At 39.9% G+C, this 20,435-nt stretch overlaps 1 protein-coding gene across 2 annotated transcripts in view; it reads right to left on the bottom strand.

The window, feature by feature from the left end:
• Window positions 1-20,435, bottom strand: part of MUSK (muscle associated receptor tyrosine kinase) — a 92,128-nt gene that overhangs the window by 26,915 nt on the left and 44,778 nt on the right. For both annotated transcript variants that reach the window (XM_044386737.3, XM_044386738.3), the window contains 3 exons: window positions 19,763-19,887; window positions 9,617-9,776; window positions 12-18 (listed from right to left, as the gene is read on the bottom strand). In XM_044386737.3, the coding sequence (XP_044242672.1) occupies window positions 12-18; window positions 9,617-9,776; window positions 19,763-19,887 (292 nt within the window). The remainder of the gene's footprint in view (window positions 1-11; window positions 19-9,616; window positions 9,777-19,762; window positions 19,888-20,435) is intronic.

The raw sequence follows: 20,435 nt of genomic DNA, 5'->3' as shown, positions 1-20,435 counted from the left end.
TGATATCTTACCTCCATTCTGTTAACAGGAAAGGAAGTTCCCACAGGAAATCACATTAAAGGGGAAAAGAAACAAAAGTTAGTGTATTTTAATTTTAAGATTTGCAAGAGATAGCTTTGATATCTCTAATTCCTAAGTTTCTGGAAAGTTCTCTTTGGTTAGGAGGCCAGATACTGCATTAACAGGCAGATTTAGAGGAGATTAAAAGAGAAAACTGAGAGTCTCTAGGAACTGTATTCTTTTCAACCTGGGTCCATCACTGGCATCATCAGTCCAGGCAGTGTCATGGCTCCAAATTCCCCTCCATTACCCACCAAGGGACTTTGTATCACGAAAACAAGCCTAACGATGAGAAACCACCCTATATAAAGCACCTACAGCACCCAAGCCACAAGACAATTCTGCCGCTGTGCAGAAAGAAAAGATGAAAGGAGATTCTAGAGAAAATGGTCTATAATTTGAAGGGGTAAAGGCAGGTTCTAATAGCAGCTGAGCAGAGAAACCTGTTGAAATACCAGGAGGCCAACGTTATGTATCTGAAAGAGCCCTCAATTTAAGATGCAAAAGAAGGATTCAATACCATGAGGATGTGCCAATGCCAAAGAGAACCCAGCCATAGTGTTTGGGAGGAGATAATAAGCTTAGATAGGGTTCCATTTCAAGGGTGAGTAAGGAAAGAAAAATGAAACCAATTTAAGGGTGCTTGGATGTGTCACGAATGGTAAGAGAATCATAGGGCTTCCATGTGTTTCTGACAGAAATTCCTCCAGTCACGTTTTCTTTTGGAGGGAGGGCGGGGAGCAGGGGAAGGACCCAAGAATGTTGCAATTATGAACAAGTGCTTTGATCTCAAAACTAGATTTTTTTTTTAAGATTCCAAAAATTTCCAATCATCCTCAATATGTGTAGTATCTTTAAAATTATCTGGAAAAGCCAGTAAATTCTGGCTGTCTTCTAAAACACACAGTAACTTTAACATGAGAAAGCTGCGATTGTAAAGAAGAACGCTCGCCTCTTAGGCCTCACTGCAGAGCAGCTGACAGCAATTTAGCGTGGCTACTGGCTGTTCCTCATTTATTCTTTTCCCTTTCATTTCAAACAAAAACAAACACCTTGAATCAATTTGAAACCAGATAAAGCCACCATGAAACACCCAGGGCCAGTGTCTGTTTTGTTGGTAAGAGCACTCTGCCTATCCTGGCTGAAGCCCTGGGTGGTAAAGGTGGCCCTGTGTTTCTGACGCATCCCCACGAGTCTCATAACCGGAAAGAGCATTGCAGGGTCGCGGGAGTGTGACTGTCGGACACGGGAGAGACCGTGAAACAGGGTAGTACATTCAGTTAGCTATATTGATTGTGAAAATATAATTCAAACTTCTATTTTTTTTTTTTTGGTAATAGTGTGAACTGTCAACACTTCAAATAAAGAGTTTATAAATATGTGGTCCATTGGAGGGGTGGGGAACTCCAATACTACCACATCAGCTCCCTCCCTATGCCCATTTTTGGTTATGCTGCATATATCCATTTGACATTTAAATTTAGTGACTGGAAGCCCCAGATCCTGAGGTCAGTCCAAAGAAGGAGCATTGTAGGTGGTGGGGGTGTTGGTGGAATGAGGAGTGGCTTACGATGGAGTATAGACTCCTTCCTGTGCTCTCAGACTGGATAAGAATAGATGGAGCTCTAAACCTCAGTCTTCCAGGAAGGACCTATTAATGCCACTGAGAATGGAAAATACAAACTTTTCCTCTACTGAATCTTTTTGTCTTTTTTTTTTTTTTTTTTTTTTGCTGGCTTTACTGAGATATAATTATAATGTTGTGTGAGTTTAAGGTATACATTTATATAATGCAAGATGATGACCGCCTTGGCATTAACTAACACCTCCATCATGTTTCATAATTACCATTTCTTTTTTGTGGTGAGAACACTTAAGATCTATTCTCATAGCAACTTTCAAGTATATAATACAGTATTATTAACTATAATTACCATATGGACAAGAATTCCCAGAACTTATTCATCTTATAACTGGAAGTTTGTACCCTTTGACCAACATTTCTCCATTTCCCCCACCACCCAGCACGGGGTAACTACCACTGTACTCTGTGTTTCTATGAGGTAGATTTTTTCAGATTCCACATATAAGGGATAGCATACGTATCTGTCTTTCTCTGATTTATTTCACTTACCATAACGCCCTCAAGTTTCATCCGTGTCACAAATGGCCAGATTTCCTTCTTTATCATTGTTGAATAATGCCACATTGTATATATATATATATATGTCTATGAGACACTGTAAGATCTACAATGAGATATTTTATGTATATCACATCTTCTTTATTCATTTGTTTGTTGACAGAAACTTAGGTTGTTGCCATAGCTTGTAACTAGTCTCTACTGTTTCAGTATATTGTGAATAATGCTGCAACAAACCTGAGGCTGTAGACACCTCTTCAAATATCCTGTTTTCATTTCCTTTGGATAAATATCCAGAAGTGGAATTGCTGGATCATATGGTACTTCTATTTTTAATTTCTTGAGGACCTTCCATGCTGTTTTCCATAGCGGCTGAACCAATTTACATTCCCACCAAGTGCGCAAGGGTTTCCTTTTCTCCACATCCTTGCTAACACTTATTAACTCTTCTCTTTTTTTTTTGTGATAGTCATCCAGTTAGAAGGTAATATCTCATTGTGGTTTTGATTTGCATTTCCCTGATAATGAGTGATGTTGAGCACTTTTCATGTACCTGTTGGCCATCTGTATGTCTTCTTTAGAAAAATGTCTGTTCAGATCCTCTGCTCATTTAAAAAAAAAAAAATTGGATTGTCTTTTTGCTATTGAGTTGTATGAGCTCTTTATATATTTTGAATATTAACCCCTTCTCAATTATACAGTTGAGAATATTTTCTCCCATTTCATAGGAAGCCTTTGCTTTTTGTGGATGGTTTCCTTTGCTGGGCAGTAGCTTTTTAGTTTGTTGCAATCCCATTTGTTTATTTTTGTTTTTGTGACTTGTGCTTTTGTTGTCATGTCTAAAAAATCATCACCAAGTCTGATGTCAAGCTTATTACTTATGTTTTCTTCTAGGAGTTTTATGGTTTCAGGTCTTATGTTTAGGACTTTAATCAATTTTGAGTTGTTTTTTTGTATGGTGTAAGATGGGAGGAGTCCAGTTCCGTTCTTTTGTTTTGTTATCCAGTTTTCCCAGGACCATTTATTGAAAAGACTGTTCTTTCCCCATTGTGTATTCTTGGCTCCTTTGCTGTAAATTAATTGACCATATATATGTGAGTTAATTTCTGGGCTCTTCATTCAGTTCCATTGGTCTATGAATCTGTTTTTATGAGAATTCTATACTATTTTGATTCCTATAGCTTTGTAATATAGTTTGAAGTCAGGAAGTGTGATGCCTCCTCCAGCTTTATTCTTCATCCTCAGGATTACTTTGGTTATTCACAGTTTTTTGTGGTCCCATAAGAATTTGAGGATTGTTTGTTCTATTTCTGTGCAAAATGCCATGGGAATACTAATGGGTATTGCATTGAATCTGTAGCTTGCTTTGAGTGATATGGGAATTTTAACAATTTTAATTCTGATTCATGAAACAGGATATCTTTTCATTTATTTGTGTCTTCAGTTTCTTTCATAAAATCTTTCCGTTTTCAACATACGGACCTTTTACCTTCTCAGTGAAACTTATTCCTAAGTATCTTATTGTTTCTGATGCTATTATAAATGGGATGATTTTCTTTATTTCTTTCTCAAATGTTTTGTTCTTAGTGTATAAAAACACAACTGATTTCTCTATGTTGATTTTGTATGCTGCAACTTCACTGGATTTGTTGATTAGTCCTAATGGTTTTTTTGTAGAATCTTTAGGATTTCCTGTATATAAGATCATACCATCTGCAAACAGACAATTTTACTTCTTCCTTTTCAATTTGGATGCCTTTTATTTCTTTTTATTGCCTAATTACTCTGGCTAGGACTTTCAGTACAATGTTGAAAAGGAGTGGTGAAAGTGGGCACCCTTGTCTTGTTCCTGATCTTAAAGCAAAAGTTTTCAACCTTTCACCATTGAGTGTGATGTTGGCTGTGGGTTTGTCATATATGGCCTTTATTGTGTTGAGGAATGTTCCTTCTATACCCAGTTTGTTGAGCATTTTTATCGTGAAAGGATATTGCATTTTTTCAAATGCTTTTCTGCATCTATTGAGATGATCATGTGATTTTTTATCTTTCATTCTATTACTGTGGTTTATCACATTTATTTGTGTATGTTGAACCATCCTTGCATCCCAGGAATCAGTCCCACTTGATCATGATAAGTGCTCTTTTTAACAGGATGTTGAATATGGCTTGCCAATATTTTGTCAAGAATTGTTGCATCTGTATTCATCAAGGAAAGCTGTCTGTAGTTTTCTGTTCTTGTAATATCCTTATCTGGCTTTGGTATCAGGGTAATGTTGGCCTCATAAAATGAGTTTGGTAGTGTTCCCCCCCCTGTTCAATGTTTGGAAGAGTAGGAGAAGAATTGGTGTTAATTCTTCTTTAAATGTTTGGTAGACTTCATGCCTGTTTTGGTGGCGTCCGGCTCTTCCAGAATGATGCTCATTACGGGGACCATGGGCTGGCTTGTTGGTCTCTGTCATCGCGCCGAGGGTTCTAATGACAAAGAGAAGGCACCTGGCCAAATACCCAGTGTCCTGGTGATTTTAAATTGCAACTTGAGCCTTTCAGGGTTGTGGCTGGAAGGAAATGCAACTTCCTGGTTCATAGGGAGAGGTTCCAAAATTTTCCTGACTCCTTTTGATGACTAACAGCAAATGTAAATGAGTCAGAAAGAAGTATATCACATTTCTCAAACAATGCATAAGGATTTGGGCATACACATGGAAGAGTTTTGGGAAAATGAAGGCTGATCTTTATTTTTTGTTTTCCTTCAAACACTAGAAATATCATTAGACATAATCCTAAGCACTAGACCAGATTTTTCCATTTCCAATGTTCCTGCTGGGATGAGTAAATAAACAGATGGAGTAAAAGCTTCAAAGTGAAACACAGAGAATGTGACAAAGGAGGCTGTTGACTACAGAACACTAGAGGAGGACGGGGATGGCTGAAATGAGAGAAAGGAGAATTTGGGGTAAGGAAGCATTGCCAGAATGTCAAAAGGAGTCACCATGTCTGACTCAAAACTCTAGACTTCTGAGGCCATCAGAGGCCAAAGGAGAGAGGGGCTGAAAGAAGGAATGGAGAAAACAGATGCCATATCCAAGCTCTGGGAGGTCTGGGGAGCATAAGACCGTGCTTCTTTAAAATGATTCTGAATTAAGTGGTTCCATGTATCTTGTTTTCACAAATGTGACGTCACTTTTCTAGAATATTGCCTAGGATTGGGAGGCAATTTCCTCATTGATGGCCCTGGGAGCATTGTGAGGCATCTAGCGGACTTAATGGAAAAGAATGGGTCAAGGAAAAGAAGAGAAAATGGCAGATGTCTCATGAGGTTCAGAGGTCTTATTCCATTGCACTCATGAGACACCATCAGTAGATCTGCCTGGGGAAATTTTAGGAAACTTAGGGGAGCTTCAGACCTCATAGTCCATGAGATCCAACAGGCAAAACTGATCAGGAGATGAACAAAAGCATCTTGTAGCTTTTTATGAATTAGTTCCTTAAGAGAATCTCTCTTCATTCATCTTAGTAACATTTTTTTTTTCCATGTGCAGGAGGATTCACATTTATTGGTTCACATACAGCATCTAACACTGGTTAAATATGCATTGCCAGGCCCATTGGGTAAAGTCAAGTCATTGCTGGTTCCAACCTACATGACCATTGCCTTTACTGAGATCACTGCTCCTCATCTGTATTCAACTCTGCTGCTGCAGGAGATTTCAAGTCCTCTCTGCTGCTGTATACCAGTCCATGCACTGCTTCTACCATCTTTTTCCCCATGCAAATACTACTGCTATTCTCCCCAGGCTACCATTGCTGATTCCCTCCATCTTCACTCTGGTCTTTTCCCAGCATTGATGCCTAAGACCACTTCTCCCTCCATCCTGAGGCACTGCCTTTCTATGCTACTTGCCATAACTTAAGGTTCTTTCTATCACCAGAAGACACCATTACTTTTTTTAGTATTACAGCCTTCTCTCTTGGTATATTCCATTTATTAATGGAGTTGCATCAGCTAGGTCAGGGATGAAGGGATGATGTTGCTATATACAATATGGTGGCAATCATGTTCTGTAGTCATTTCAGCATCTTGAAGATCATGTCCATGCAGTGAATCTGCCTTGGGGTGATGTAGATATACCCATTATAATAGGTTCTCCTTCTTTATTGCCATAGCGCTGCCTTCACACTCATCTTTGTACTTAAGATGGTAGGCCCTGAAGGGTGCTGCACTAAAGAGGGAGTCTGTCCAGCTTGGTATGTTGTGGAAAGGAGGAAGGTAGAGGAATTAAGAATTTGGATACATTTTATAGATTCCTTTCTCTGGACCAAAATCCTAGAAGAGAGGTATAAATTAAGGAAAAAGCCAAAACAGAGGGGCTTTTCCCTGCTTCTTATTTGGAACTCTAGAAGCAAGGATCCTTATAGGCGTCCCTTTCTCTGACATGGGTTGGCCACAGTAGTGTAAAAATGGTAGCCTGACATGGTTGGGTAGACAGCAGAACTGGGTCAGTAGGTCAATAGGTCTGAATCTCTCTTGGATTTTGTATAACAAATGGATTATGCATAACATGAAGGTGATCCAGAAATTACTTCAGGCCCCATGAGGGATAAGGAAGGAGCTGACTTGGAATTCAGCAGGCCTGCCTTTATAGGGAGAGACAGGGTGACCGAGTTGCAGAGGTTACAAAGTAGACTCTAGAGAGGGCCTTGATGAAGGATGTGACCGAGATGGAGAGGACTGTGCTATTACAGGAGGAGCCTCAAAGGTGCCGAGCTAGCCAGAGGTGTCCTCTGGGTCCTGACAGAGCCAAGCGATGAGACCACAAGTTCTCCAGCTGTCGACTTCACTAGAGAATGTGGTAGGGGTTTGTTCCAGAGGTCACCACTGCATGTTCCAAGTCCCTTTTCCCCTGCTATCTAGGGGAGAGGGGAGAGGGGAGGAAGGGGAAGAAGAGCCCTGGCAGGGAATTAATATGTGGATGATTGAATAATTACCTACAATGAAATGCTCTTAAGATTAGCAACATGAACTTTTCTCTTCCACCCTGAGGAGGTGTAGGTTAAACTAGATTAAATCAGTTTATTTTCTTGGATTTGAGTATTCATATGTAAATGTTTCTTTCTCTCTCTTTCTCTCTCTCTCTACACACACACACACACACACACACACACACATTATCTGAATAGATAGATGGATGGAGGGATGGATAGACATTGTAAATAGGTATTTTTTATTTAACATTGGTTGCTGATCAAATATCAAATAAAACATAAGATAGTGAGACTAGAATAATTCCAGGTTTTTCAAAGGCAATAAAAAATTTAATTTTGCTTTCTCTCCTGGGCCTCCTCGTGTTCTTGTTTTTTAATTTTGTTTTGTTTTGTCTATTATGATTTTAGACACCTTCCTCATACTCTCATATCTGCTACACTGCTACATCCTAGCACATTCAAATCCTATTCTTTCTTTTTTTTTTTTTTTTTTTTTAGACAAAGAGATGGAGGACGGGCAGAGGGAGAAAGGAGACAGAGAATCTTAAGCAGGCTCCACACCCAGTGTGGAGGCTGACACGGGTCTCGATCCCACAACCCTGAGATCATGACCTAAGCCAAAATCAAGAGTTGGACACTTAACCGACAGAGCCACCCAGGCACCTCTCCAGTCCTATCACTTCTATCCCGATAGGTCTCCTGAATCTCTCCTCTTCTCTCTGCACCAGTTGCTGCAGTTGTTGTTCAGACCTTCATTACTTTTCTAGACGCCTGGAATAGCCTCCTGACTGCATGCCATGCCTCCCAATCTTTTACACCCAACGTCTGTTAATTTGATAATGGATATATCTGACCATATCACTTGTCTCCTCTAAAATAATTAGATGACTTCCCACTGATTGAAGAATATATTCAACCTACTCAGGCTGTTCATAACCTGGCCAGAGCCCACATTTCAGACCTTTCTTCCTGTTCTCTATCTCACTCCCAGTCTCCCTCATGCTCTAAGCTTGCCAATCAACTTGCTTTTTTCTTTGTCTGTGCTTGTGTAGGAGAACATAGTCTATGCCATAATGTATATGGCTGGCTGACTTCCTTTCTAGATTGAGAGTCCCTGGAAGGCAAGGACTCCATTGTTAATTATCCCATTTGTAACTTAAGTTTGCATCCTTTATTCTACCTAATGATGGCCTGAATCTAGTATTTAATAAATGCATGTATGAGTATTTTTAAACAACAAGGTACTATGTAAGCAATAATTGTTTTTTTATTATTTGTTAAATTGAGTTGAATTCACTTTTAGAATTCTCACCATTCTCTAGGAGAAATGATTTCCCATCCACGGAAATTCTAGAATAATTGATATGATATCTCAAGGTACTATAAGCAGATATATCCCTGGAGAAGAAGGCAGAAGGAATCCTTGGTTTTAGAATCTTCTCCTGCCTTCATAGGCATACTTAGGAGGCCAGCCTTGTCCAATGCTCCATATATATTTCTCTGTGGTCTCTTTTCATCTCATATTAAAATCAGAAACATTACTAGGAATTTCCCCATCATGGAAGATCAAAGAAGTGGCATGGTAATAAGACAGAGCAGGATCTGGGGAGCTGGCCCTGGGCACAGGTTGTACCAGTACTTGTCTCACATGTGAGGCCAAGCATCTCTGCTGACCCTTGGGCAGTAGACACATTATGAGTATAGCATGTGTGGCATTTCCTGATACAGGGATTATTTCCATCTGTAGGAATTCCACAAATGTTCTCAGAAGGCTTTGGGGCATTTACATTTTAAAAATAAACCTTTATAACTCAACACAAATATCCTAGAAATCCGTATGTCAGCTCTTTTCCTTGAAAACACCTGTAAGTCCTGCTATCACTTTCCTGAAACAGGAAAGGGAAAGACCACAAAGTAGATCAAATACTCATAAGTAAAAATGCCCTCAAGAAAGAGCCATGCAGAAATTGGCACAACCATGTTAAGTATCTGCCAAGTTACTCTTTGAGAGCCCTGGAAAGTGTGATTAGCCCCATGAAAGAAAAAAAGAGAAGGGAGGAAGAAAGAAAGAGAGAGGAAGGAAAGGAAAGAAAGAAATGGAAAAACAGAAAAAAAAAAAAAAGCAAGAAAGAAAGGAGGAAGGTAAAGAAAGAGGAAGAAAGGGAGGGGGAGAAAAGAAATAGAAATGAACTTCTGGAAGTTGTTACCCATCATGTGGACAGGTATTGGAGGATTTCGTTTTTTTGAGGCAACATATCACCTAAGATCAGTTATCTAGATCAACCTCTGGAATGTCCCCAAGGAGGAAGAAGTCACCCAAAGGGGAATGGAGTAAGAAATAAAAGAAAAAAGATTTTCCCCCAAGTGGATGTGGAATAGTGCCAACTCTCCCCTCTCCTGGAGCAGTGCTATTGTGAGAATCCATCCTACCTGCTATGCTGATAGTGGCTGCGGCCTTTGCAGTGCTGAATTTCTCTCCATGCTTGTTCGTAGCTATGCATGTGAAGAGTCCTGGCTTAGTGATAAACAGCTGCAGCCTTGAGTCAATCACTCGGTCTTTCACACTTTCTTGAATGGACCCAGAAGAAACCTGGTGGAGTCGGGGAAAAAAAAAAAAAACAACGGGTAGAATTAGGTCAAGGATTTCCTAATATGCTACATCAGTTGTCTTGAAAGAAAAAGTATCAAAATTATGATCAAAGGGCACGTGGTAGATCGCAAAAATAGCCAAAACCTTTTCCTTCCCTATGCCTGTGACCTTGCAATGTAGCTTTGTAGCTCTTCCCCCAAGAGGTGGCATCTCTCTTTGTGCTTTGAATCTAAACTGGCCTTGTACTTGTTTTAGAACATCAGAAACAGACTTGTAAAAGTCTTGCACATTGTGGCTTGCTTTCTTGTTGCTCTTGAAACCTGTGACCTCCTGTGACCAACCCAGAGCTAAGCTGCTAGAGGAGGAGGCACACATGGCCCAGTTAGCCCCACTGCCCCAGCTGGGAGCCAAGAGCAGCTGCCAGATACACAAATGAGGCCATTCTAGATCGACCAGCCCCCAGTCAATGTGGCAGTCACAGGAACTGGATCAGCCAAGATGACAAAATCACGGCCCAAATCAGCAAAACCACCCAGACGTCCCACAGACTTGTGAGTGTTACGAAATGGTTAATTCCTGTTCAGTTCCCCACAAATGCACACCAGATGGATGGACCATTACAAAGAAAAATGGTTGTAAAGCCAATTCTGTTTCCGAGGCTTGACATATATCATGCCGTACCATTTAAATCGGAAAATCAAAGGTGCTTGGAGAGCCAGGGTATCAATGCAATATTAGCAGCCAACTGGCAGGTTAATTTATGCAAGTGCTTGTGAGTCATCATCCTTTAAGCTCTGTGGGAAAGACAGAGCTGCCCAGCACTTTCCGTGAGGTTGCAGAGGTAGAATTTGTACTCTAGCTACAATAATTATTCTTTAATCGTCACTGTTGGTATGAGGGGAAAATGCCAGTTTGAGGGAAATTTGAATGGAATGACAACCAAGGAAATCAGGCCATGATTCACCTTGACCTTCTCTTGGAGGAGTGGCCTTGAAAGATCTCTCTCTGTCCCATGGTAGGGAATGAGGCTGGGAATAAGAAATTTGGAGCCAGTTATTTTGCTCTTTTGCCTATTTTCACAGTTAGACTAACAAGGGGAGGGAAGCTCTGGGGTGAAACCAGCTTGCCTCTTTCTGCTCCCAGGTGGCTGGCTGGTCTTGGATCCAAGCACTGTCTGTAATGATTACAGGGAGGTTTGTCCAGGTACCTTCTTTGTCTTTTTATTCCTTCCCCGTGCTACTAGTTTCAATCCTTATGATAACTTCATGTGATCATCAATTTAAGGCAGATCAAGTATTATGGTAGTTTCCCCAGATAAACAGCCTGGACTTTGTGAGAAATTGACAAGGCAGAGAGAGAAATACCTTTAAGGACATACATTCAGTTAGGAATTCAGATAGGATTCATCATTATCATATTTATCAGAAGCGTAAACTCTTATGGATTTGAATCTCCAAGTTAGATAGATCTCCAAGACGAAAGAATTTGAAATACAATTTTGGTCTCTCCCGAATTCTAGCAACAAAGCTACCATGGAGAAAAAAGTTAAAGGCCTCAAACCTCTATGCTTAATCAACACTCTTTATGCTACTGGGATATTTCATTTATAAATATAATCTCTTTCCAGTTTATAGACGTGAAATCTAAAGAACAATTACGTTCCCCCTTTGCAAGGTTAATCCCTCCTTCAGGAAGTAGGTCAGCACAATGCCTAGGTCACAACTGGGGAACGAGTCATCCCCAAGGTTGACTCAACTAGCACTATTTTCATGTTCACACCTAAGAATGTCATTCCTGCACTCCTCTTCAGGGTCACTGAGAACATTCTTGGTAGGGAAGAGGATGAGTTTTAAATTGGCTGACCTCACTTCTCCTGGACTTCATCAGGGTATTGAAATAGTTCAGCAAAGACACCAATAAGTTATAAGGCTCATTGCTCGATTATGATGTGGCTCCTAGATGCTTTTCCTCCTATTTCCAGAGGCCTTGCTTGATTCAGTTTGTGACTCATGCACAGCAGGCCTTGTTAGTCATAGTTTGAATTTGTTTTTCTTTCTTCATGGTTCATCCTGACCAACAGTTTAGTGTTTTTTGATGACCTAAAAATAAAAACAACGCTTTGCCCTCCATTTTGATCTTTTTGCCCCTCAGGTTCAGATTATTACTGAGTTTTGACCAAGGTATGCCTAGGCAAAACCGAGTCCTTAATTGAGGTGACTATATCTGGTATTTACAGTAAATATGTTATTTTCTGCAAGTCACTCAGCCATCCTGCCCTGAAGGAGCTGGATAAACAGCTCTCTGCTCTGTACGTGGCTTCTCTTTCTGAGACAGTGATCTCAAAAAGAGGCAGATAGGAAACTCTGTCATAAATAGGCATACTTATTTATACTTGAGATAATGTGTATAAAAGCTTTTTGAAAGTGGCAAACTATTATTGACCTGTAGAATATTTTTATATATCATTACTACATTAGAAATGCTGGTTTGAGAGAATCTGTTCACAGTTACGGATAATCTTATACTTCATCATGACTTGACCTTCGCGTAGGAAGACCTCTGAAAGGTATTCTGACTTTGATGCCTTTGTCTTACACGTAGTTCCAGCTTGCTGAGATTAGCTCATGGAGCTGTAGGGTATGACCCAGAAGGGTCCATGTTTAGGGAGATATAATAATGTCTGTTTATGCATCATAGAAAAAGGGTAACAGACTCAGAAAGTTTTCCATATTGTTTCTGGTCAACATTGCCATAAATAGTGACCTCTCTTAATCTGGCTGCTGCAATATTCCACATAATATATCCCTGCTGATATATGTAATTATCTTAATTTACACAGCTAGTAAGATGACTCCAAAGCTCATGTACTTTGAACCAAAAATACTACCTTTTAAAAATATGTGTAAAATAAAGGTGAGCCTCCCTTTTAAAAAATTCAAAAGCACAATCTTTAACATAGATAATTTGGTTATTCATTTTTATAAAATTCTTTTAACAAATTAAAATGATTCAACCTTTAAAGTATTTTAGGAACTGTATTTATTGGAAAAACAAAAGAGACATGTAATTTTTCCGTATTTTTTATTTGAATACCAAAATAATGGAGATATTATCAGTATAACTTGAAATAAATCTGTTTATCAAAATACAAAGTAAGCTCTATTCTATCCACGTGAAACTACTACTTCCAGTGTTGTAAAATAAAAGGAATATTACTACTCACTCTGAAGTTCATCAAAGACTACAAATTTCATGAAAAATGGATGACATTTCCGTAGGAAGAAGACAAAATACTTCTTGATCACTTTGGGGCATGTGGCTCGCCCTTCTCTTGTTCTAACTGCTCGGGGTTTTAGGTTATTGATGTGTTCACAGAGACAGAGAGGAAAGGAGTCTTCACATCCTTTAGAGTACCCATTGCTCTTAGTAGTGCCTTGGTGAAGTTAGTTCGCTGATTTGTAGTTAGTGAAGAGCCACAGTTCAAACTCTGTCTTATTCTGTGCCAGTTAGCTCCCGGCTCTGCATTCGTGTTTGTTCAGTCTACCCCAAATAGCACCAGGGCTGTGGGCTCTTCCCTGTTCTCAGGAGACTTTTCTGGTTTGCTGCTTGTACATTAAATGCTCGAGGTTGCCTCCATTTCCTGTGATGTGTGTCAGCACGAGCAACATCGTCTCGGTTTCTAGTTGGATGTGGGTAGTATCACCACGACTGAAAGTTGGCTGTAAGAGCAACCCTCTCCCTGACCATGAGAACCACAGATGTACTTTTGCTTTCTTTCTGGAAGAAAGTCACTGTTCATTTGTTTTATTCCTGTCTTAGAATCTGAGGCAATGGGTCTATTTTGCTTCCTGCTTTTTGTGAATCACATCTCGAATGATTAAGTTGGGGTCTCAATAAGACCAAAACTAATTCAAACCATCTGACTTTTTCATTACTCCCGAACTCCAGCAGAGACTAATCTGGTGTCTTCTAGTTCTAAACTCATATGAGCCTTTGAAAACACTGATTTTTTTTTAAAGCATGTGTCTTTCCATTTTCTTTATTCTTTTTTTCACAGAGGAAGTCAAATCAGTAAAGCCCTATCATTAGTCCACCAGCTTTCTTAAGACATATTTTTACACTACCTTGAGAGGCCAAAGAAATAAGAACAGCTTCCACAGAAGAGCCACAAAACAGACAGCCAAATAAGATTTGAACTTTAAAAGACATTTAAAGTTTAATTAGAGAGCTTGAAGAAGAGCAGGAACTACAGGTTTCTTGACTGTAACTTAATAACATTGGAGAACCGTACCCCCGATGTCATATTAGGGATGGTTTTCTCCAGCCACCTGACACCTCTGTCATTACAAACATGGGAAAATCAGTGTTTCAGAGGCAAGTGGACTTCCCTACAGTTAATATTCTCTGAAGAGGGCCATTTCCAACTTAGGTCTCCTAACCCTTCACCTATTCTCATTTATCGTCCCTCAAGCAGCAAGCTCATAAAGTGACATTATTTTGTTTACTGACTCTATTTTGAAGAGATGCATGGTAGACACTTAGACAAGATAAATTAGTTTTAAACACAGATTATGAGAAAATGATTTGTTCAAGTATCAGAAAAGAAAAAAAAACCTTCAGCACAAACAATAGTGAAAACGAAAATAATAAATGGATTTAAACCCTAAAGAGACTGCTGTTGGAGGAGGACACTCTTCATTAGTTGAGATAGCCTTAGAATTTGGCATCTTTTTCCTGGTATATACAACAACGACCAGAATTTCACACTTGGGCGTGCTTTGTTTCCCACACACTTCCCTTCCTGTGTCTAGTGTCCTACTGCTCTTTCCCTTCCTCACCTTCTTTTCCTCTCTCTCTCTCTTTTTTTCCTCCTCATTTAGAACACTCTTGACTTTAAAATGCTGTTGTTAGTATATTGTAATATGACAACATATGGACACTGGAACCAAGATCCCAAAAAGTTGGAGAGAGACTCTCCAGGAGGACATGAAAAATGTAAATAGCTGAGCCCCTTAGATGACTCATCCAGGTTTGGGTTTTTTAGCTGTAGTGAGAACCATCCTCACCCCACCCAAGGGACTGGTTCGAAAACCACCCCATCTCCTTAAGGTATGAATGAGGGTCTTCCATAGGACCAACTGGAGGGTTGGCGTACGTCTCCTGCCGTGTAGTAAAGGGTTAACTTTAAAGTGGACTTGAGGTGCTCAAACCCAGCACATTTGAAAGAAAGGACTGGCCTTTGACTTGCTTCTAAGAGATAACCTCTCATCCCTTGGAAAATCCTGCCTCATAAGAGTGTCTTTGTATATCTGAGACCATGAGCCATGCCAGATAGTTTATGTTACATTGCAAATTATGGTGAATAGCTCTTTTTGTTCAGTAGGGACTCTAGGCTATACTGTATCAGTTTGACCTTTGGAAAGGTCGGAGACTAGCTAATGTCTTTCATGTGAACCCTCCATGCTTTGGTAATTGACCCTTAGGAAAAACCCTGGACACCATGGCTGGGTGAGCTTCCTTGGTACAAGACGTCATACATGTTGCCGTCATTGCTGGGAGAATTAGGTGCTCTCCGTGGGACTCCACGGGGAGAGAACAACTGATTACCCACTGTGAGTTTAGTCTGTATCCTTTCACTGTAATAAACTATAACCATAGGATAATAGCTTTTCTGAGTTCTGCAAGTCCTTCTAGCGAATCATCAAACTTGAACGTGGTCTTGGGGACCCTGACACATCTGCAGTTTGTTGACACAGCAGAGATGTATCTGATACCCACCTGTAAAATCTGAAGGGCAGAGCCAGGCTGCCTAGTAGCTTCAACGGAAGAAGCAAAGAAGGGGTAGCTGTGTTCAGTGGTCTGGATCTAAGAGTTGTGGATCTAAGAGTTTGGAGTTATTTTCAACCTTCCCCAAAGTCCTTTTTGGGGCATTGATAGGACGCCAACAGAAAGACTTCCCATCAACTAACAAATTGGGGCCTAAGTGGGAGATGGCTGCCCTGAAGAAAAGGAATCACTGGGGTCATCTTGAATATCCCTTGATTTCTCAAGAATCATGAATGTGTCCACGATGGAAAGAGTTGTTTTATTTATTTATTTATTTTATTTTATTTTATTTTTTTTTTAAAGATTTTATTTATTTATGTGACAGAGAGACAGCCAGCGAGAGAGGGAACACAGCAGGGGGAGTGGGAGAGGAAGAAGCAGGCTCATAGCGGAAGAGCCTGATGTGGGACTCGATCCCGGATCGCCAGGATCACGCCCTGAGCCGAAGGCAGACGCTTTAACGACTGCGCTACCCAGGCGCCCCGAAAGAGTTGTTTTAAATACTTGTCAGGCACAGGGATGGAAAGCCAACCTAAAAGAGTGTCAGTTAAATTAGAACTTTTCCACTTCAATTACTGCTCCTCCCTTCTTCCAACCCCAAACCTGTAGGAGTCTTAAACAGCAGTTAGGAAGTAGGGGAAGAGTGAATGAGTGTGAGAGAAGAAGCTAACCGCAAGACTGTTGTGGAAGGCATGCATGCAGTCATCTTAAGAAAGGGAGGCTGGCTCTGTCTGTAGAGTGTGCAAGTGTGGTGACTTTGAGCCCCACACTGGGTGGAGAGATTACTTAAAAATAAAATCTTTAAAAAAGAAAAGAAAAGAAAAGAAAGGTCCCATCTGTGAATTGCAGTTGGAAAGTTTGGCTATTACTTAGGGTTAGGCACTCGGAATTACTAAATTGGGATGATGTTAGTGACGTAAAATCACCTAGAAGAACTGGAAAAGTCACAGGCCTGCCTGGGGTAGGCCTCAGTGATGAGAGAAGAAGCCGACTTGCTGAAGAGACTTAAAAGAAACAGAAGATATTAAATGAAGCTGTATTGCATTGCAAGTCATGCTTGCTCAGCACCCAAGTTACAAAGATAAGCTCAGCCCACATGTTTAACTCTCCTTTTTCTACCCAAAAGCCCAAAAGATAACTCAAACTTAAAATTAGGAGAAATAAATCTCTGGAAAGATGGAAGGGTATCATAATCAAAGGGCCAGAAATTTTCAGCAATTTCTGGAAGATACAAAGAGATGTGACTGAGTTGATAGAAAATGAGTATCAACCAAGTCGCTGAAACCTTAAAGTTCACTGAGAGGAGAATGGATAAATTTTCCCAATAGAGTCATGGAAAATTCCAGAGTTCAGATAACAAGGCTGTAAGTAGGAGCAGACTTAGAGAGAGACAATAAAGTAGCGGAAGAATGTTATGAACTATTATGAGTGCGTATAACACTAGACTGAGGAAGCTGTCCACGGACTAGAGCCTGTGAATAAGATTTTCTTTAGTGGGTTCTTGTGGGGGACATTTATGGTAGGCATTAGAGCCTGAGGAAACGTTGACAGGTTACAGAGGACTCCCTCTGTCCCTCCACAAAAATGAGCAGAGCATAAAGATTAGAAAGATTGTAGTTTTAAAATAAATTTATTTAATAGAGGTCTAATGAACTTCCAGTACAACTACATTCTTCCTAATCTTTCTGCTCTGCATAGGAAAAAAATGCAGAGAAGAAAGAAGCAATTATTAAGGATACAATAGAGGAAAATGTCCCTGAATTTAAGAGAGATTTGCATCTCAAGTTCCTCCCTTGAGTTCTGTATCAAAAGAAAGTACATCGACTTGCCAATTGATTCTGTAGGGCTGGCATAATATTGTTAACAAAACCTGAGCATGATAGCTCCCCAAAACTAGACTATTCCCATTTTTGAAAATAGATGCGATAATCCTAAAGAAAATTACAGCAAATTGAAACAACACAAACAAAAAAAAAAGCAATGTTTTTAAACAATGAAAAGGAAACTTTCCAATTTAAAGTGAAAAATTACATGTTCATCACAAAGTTAAAATAATTAATGACAAGGCGTTTTATTGAGTTTAACATATATTTATGTTAAAAACATTTGTTAAGATTAAAATAAATATCTTTAACCTCATAAAGGGTATCAGAAACTAGGGACCGAATGCAAACTAAACATAAATAGACAAGTGGTTAAAGTCTATAAAATATAATTATGACAATAATCTATGAAAGATTCTTATTTCAGATATTGGTAAGCTGGGTTATCAAACCAGCTCTCACACTGAAAAAAATTAAAATTCTGGAAAAATATTTTTACCAGATATAACAAACTTAGAAGCTTTTATTCTCCCTAAGACATTTTTTCCAACCCAGAAAAATGTGTTTCCTTTGAGGAGTGAGGAGACCGAAATCAAAACTCAGGTTCCATAAAGGTGAGAAGTCTAATAAGAGATATGATAAACCAAAATCTCAAAGAATCAGATATCAGGGAGGTATCAACGTGAACTACAAGTGAAATGGTCCACAGAGAATTGCAGGCTGAGTTACAATTATCTGGGATGACCAAGGAGCTTCAAACCTTGAACTAGGTTTAAGACAGTCCAAGGTAAGCAGCTGCCTCTGGTCCTTGGCAGAAATAAATTCTTTCTGGAGAGAAGTACCTTTATCTAGACCTCAGATTAATCCCTGACCTTTTTTTCCCCCAAAACAGTGAACAGCAGGTAGTCAAAGATAGCCAGGCCCACAAGGAAACAAAGCACAATGAACAAGAGTCAGCAGGAAAGCTGATAATAGAAAGAGACCTAAAATGGCATCCCATCTCACTCAAATAAAAGCCAGATTTATTTCAATGCTCTACCTAAGCTTATATGACTCATAATTCCTAAACCACCCCTTACTTCTTTCCTCTTTGCTCACTTAACCTCTGGTCACACTGAACTCCTTGCTATTCCTCTGACATACCTTGTGCAACTTTATCTTAGAGACTTTCCCCAGTTTTCTTCCCGTAGTTATTTACATAGCCTCCTCCTTAGCTCCTTCAGGTCTTAGCTCAAATGTCTTCATTTAAATGAGGCTTCCTTGACCGCTCTATTGAAAATGGAATCTTTCTCTTAAGGTTGCACATTCTTATTTTCCCACTTTATTTTTCTCCACAGTATTTGATACTCCCTGCATAGAATATTCTCCTATTTGTTTTATTTTATTGTTTGTCTTTCCCCATCATAATGTAAACTCTTTGAGGGCAGGGAACTTCACATGTTTTGTTTTGTTTTTTTTGAAAATACTACTTTTTTATTTTTAATTTTTTAAATTAGTTTCAGAGGTAGAATGTAGTGATTCGTCAGTTGTGTATAACACCCAGTTACATCAAGTGCTCTCCTTAATGCCCATCACCCAGTTATCCCTTCCCCCCACCCACCTCCCTCCAGTAACCCTCAGTTTGTTTCCTAGAGTTCACTGTCTCTTCTGGTTTTCTGGAAGAGGTCTTCCACTGTGTTCGTCGGTTCTATATATTCTTAAAGTCCATGTATGAGTGAAATCATACGGTATTTGTCTTTCTCTGACTGACTTATTTCACTCGTTTTTTTGCTCTTGTATCCATAATGCATAGAATAGTGTCTAACACCCAGGAGATAATCAATAGATATTTGTAGAATGAATAAATGAATGTTTATATGTAAAGTGTTTATATGTGAAGTGATCCTGGCACATAGTGATCACTTATTGTATGTTAGTTATTATTATCAGTATAAAAAATGAAAGAATGTTAAACTGATGGTATGGGTTCTAATTCCGGATTACTTTTCATCAAAGTAGCCTCCAGCTCCTGTGAACTAATTCTTAAGCTGGTGAGTTTTGTGAAAATTATTTTACCTGTGTGGGAAGGAATTATTACCTCTTCCCTTTTACACAAAAGCATGAAGAAAAATTTGATTTTCTACTCTTCCCTTACGATACAAGGAGAGAAGCGAGCCCATGAAGTTCAGTTTCTAGGGCAGTGACTTCTAGGATGAAAATCCTAGAAAGCTTTGAAAAATGGAGGTGCAGGTGGGACCAATGACAGAGATCAGGGTAACATCACAAATATGTGGTCTATACTGAAATTCCTCTTCAATGAGTCTTCCCCAGACAAGCCCCCATACAGATAGCACTCACAGCATTTCCGTTTTCAATCCAGGTGATGGTGGGGACAGGGATGCCTGTTGCTGTGCAGCGCAGGGTCACAAAGGAGCCAAATGTGACATTGTGGGATTCAGGTGCCCGCAGGATTCTGGCAAAAACTGTTAGGAAAACAGAAGTGGTGAGTGACTCCTGTAGGGAATGCTCAAGCCGGAGTGGTCTTTATTTTATTTATTTATTTTAAAGATTTTATTTGTTTATTTGACACAGGGAGAAACAGGGCACACACAGGGGCAGCAGCAGAGGCAGAGGGAGAAGCAGGCTCCCAGCTGAGCAGGGAGCCCGATGTGGGGCTCGATCCCAGGACCATGGGATCATGACCTGAGCCAAAGGCAGATGCTTAACTTAACCGACTGAGCCACCCAGGCGAGGCGCCCCGGGAGTGGTCTTTCTAAAATGCAAATCAAATCGTGTTCTCTTGTGTAAATTCCTTCCCTGTGCCCTCTGGATTAAGGATAATACCAAATGCCGTGCCCTGGCTTCTAAGCCATTTATGCTATAACCCCATGATTCTCACCACTCTAGGACACTCCAAGCTTATTCCCTTCTTAGGAGCTTGTCCATGCTTTCCCTCAGCCTAGAGCATCGATCCCCCAGATCTTCGTGTGGTGTGTTCCTTGTATCATCCAGTCCCTGGTTAAGTGGCATT

The sequence above is a fragment of the Ursus arctos genome, unplaced genomic scaffold, assembly GCF_023065955.2.
Source record: "Ursus arctos isolate Adak ecotype North America unplaced genomic scaffold, UrsArc2.0 scaffold_18, whole genome shotgun sequence".
NCBI lineage: Eukaryota > Metazoa > Chordata > Mammalia > Carnivora > Ursidae > Ursus > Ursus arctos.
This window is presented reverse-complemented; position numbering and strand designations above follow the sequence as displayed.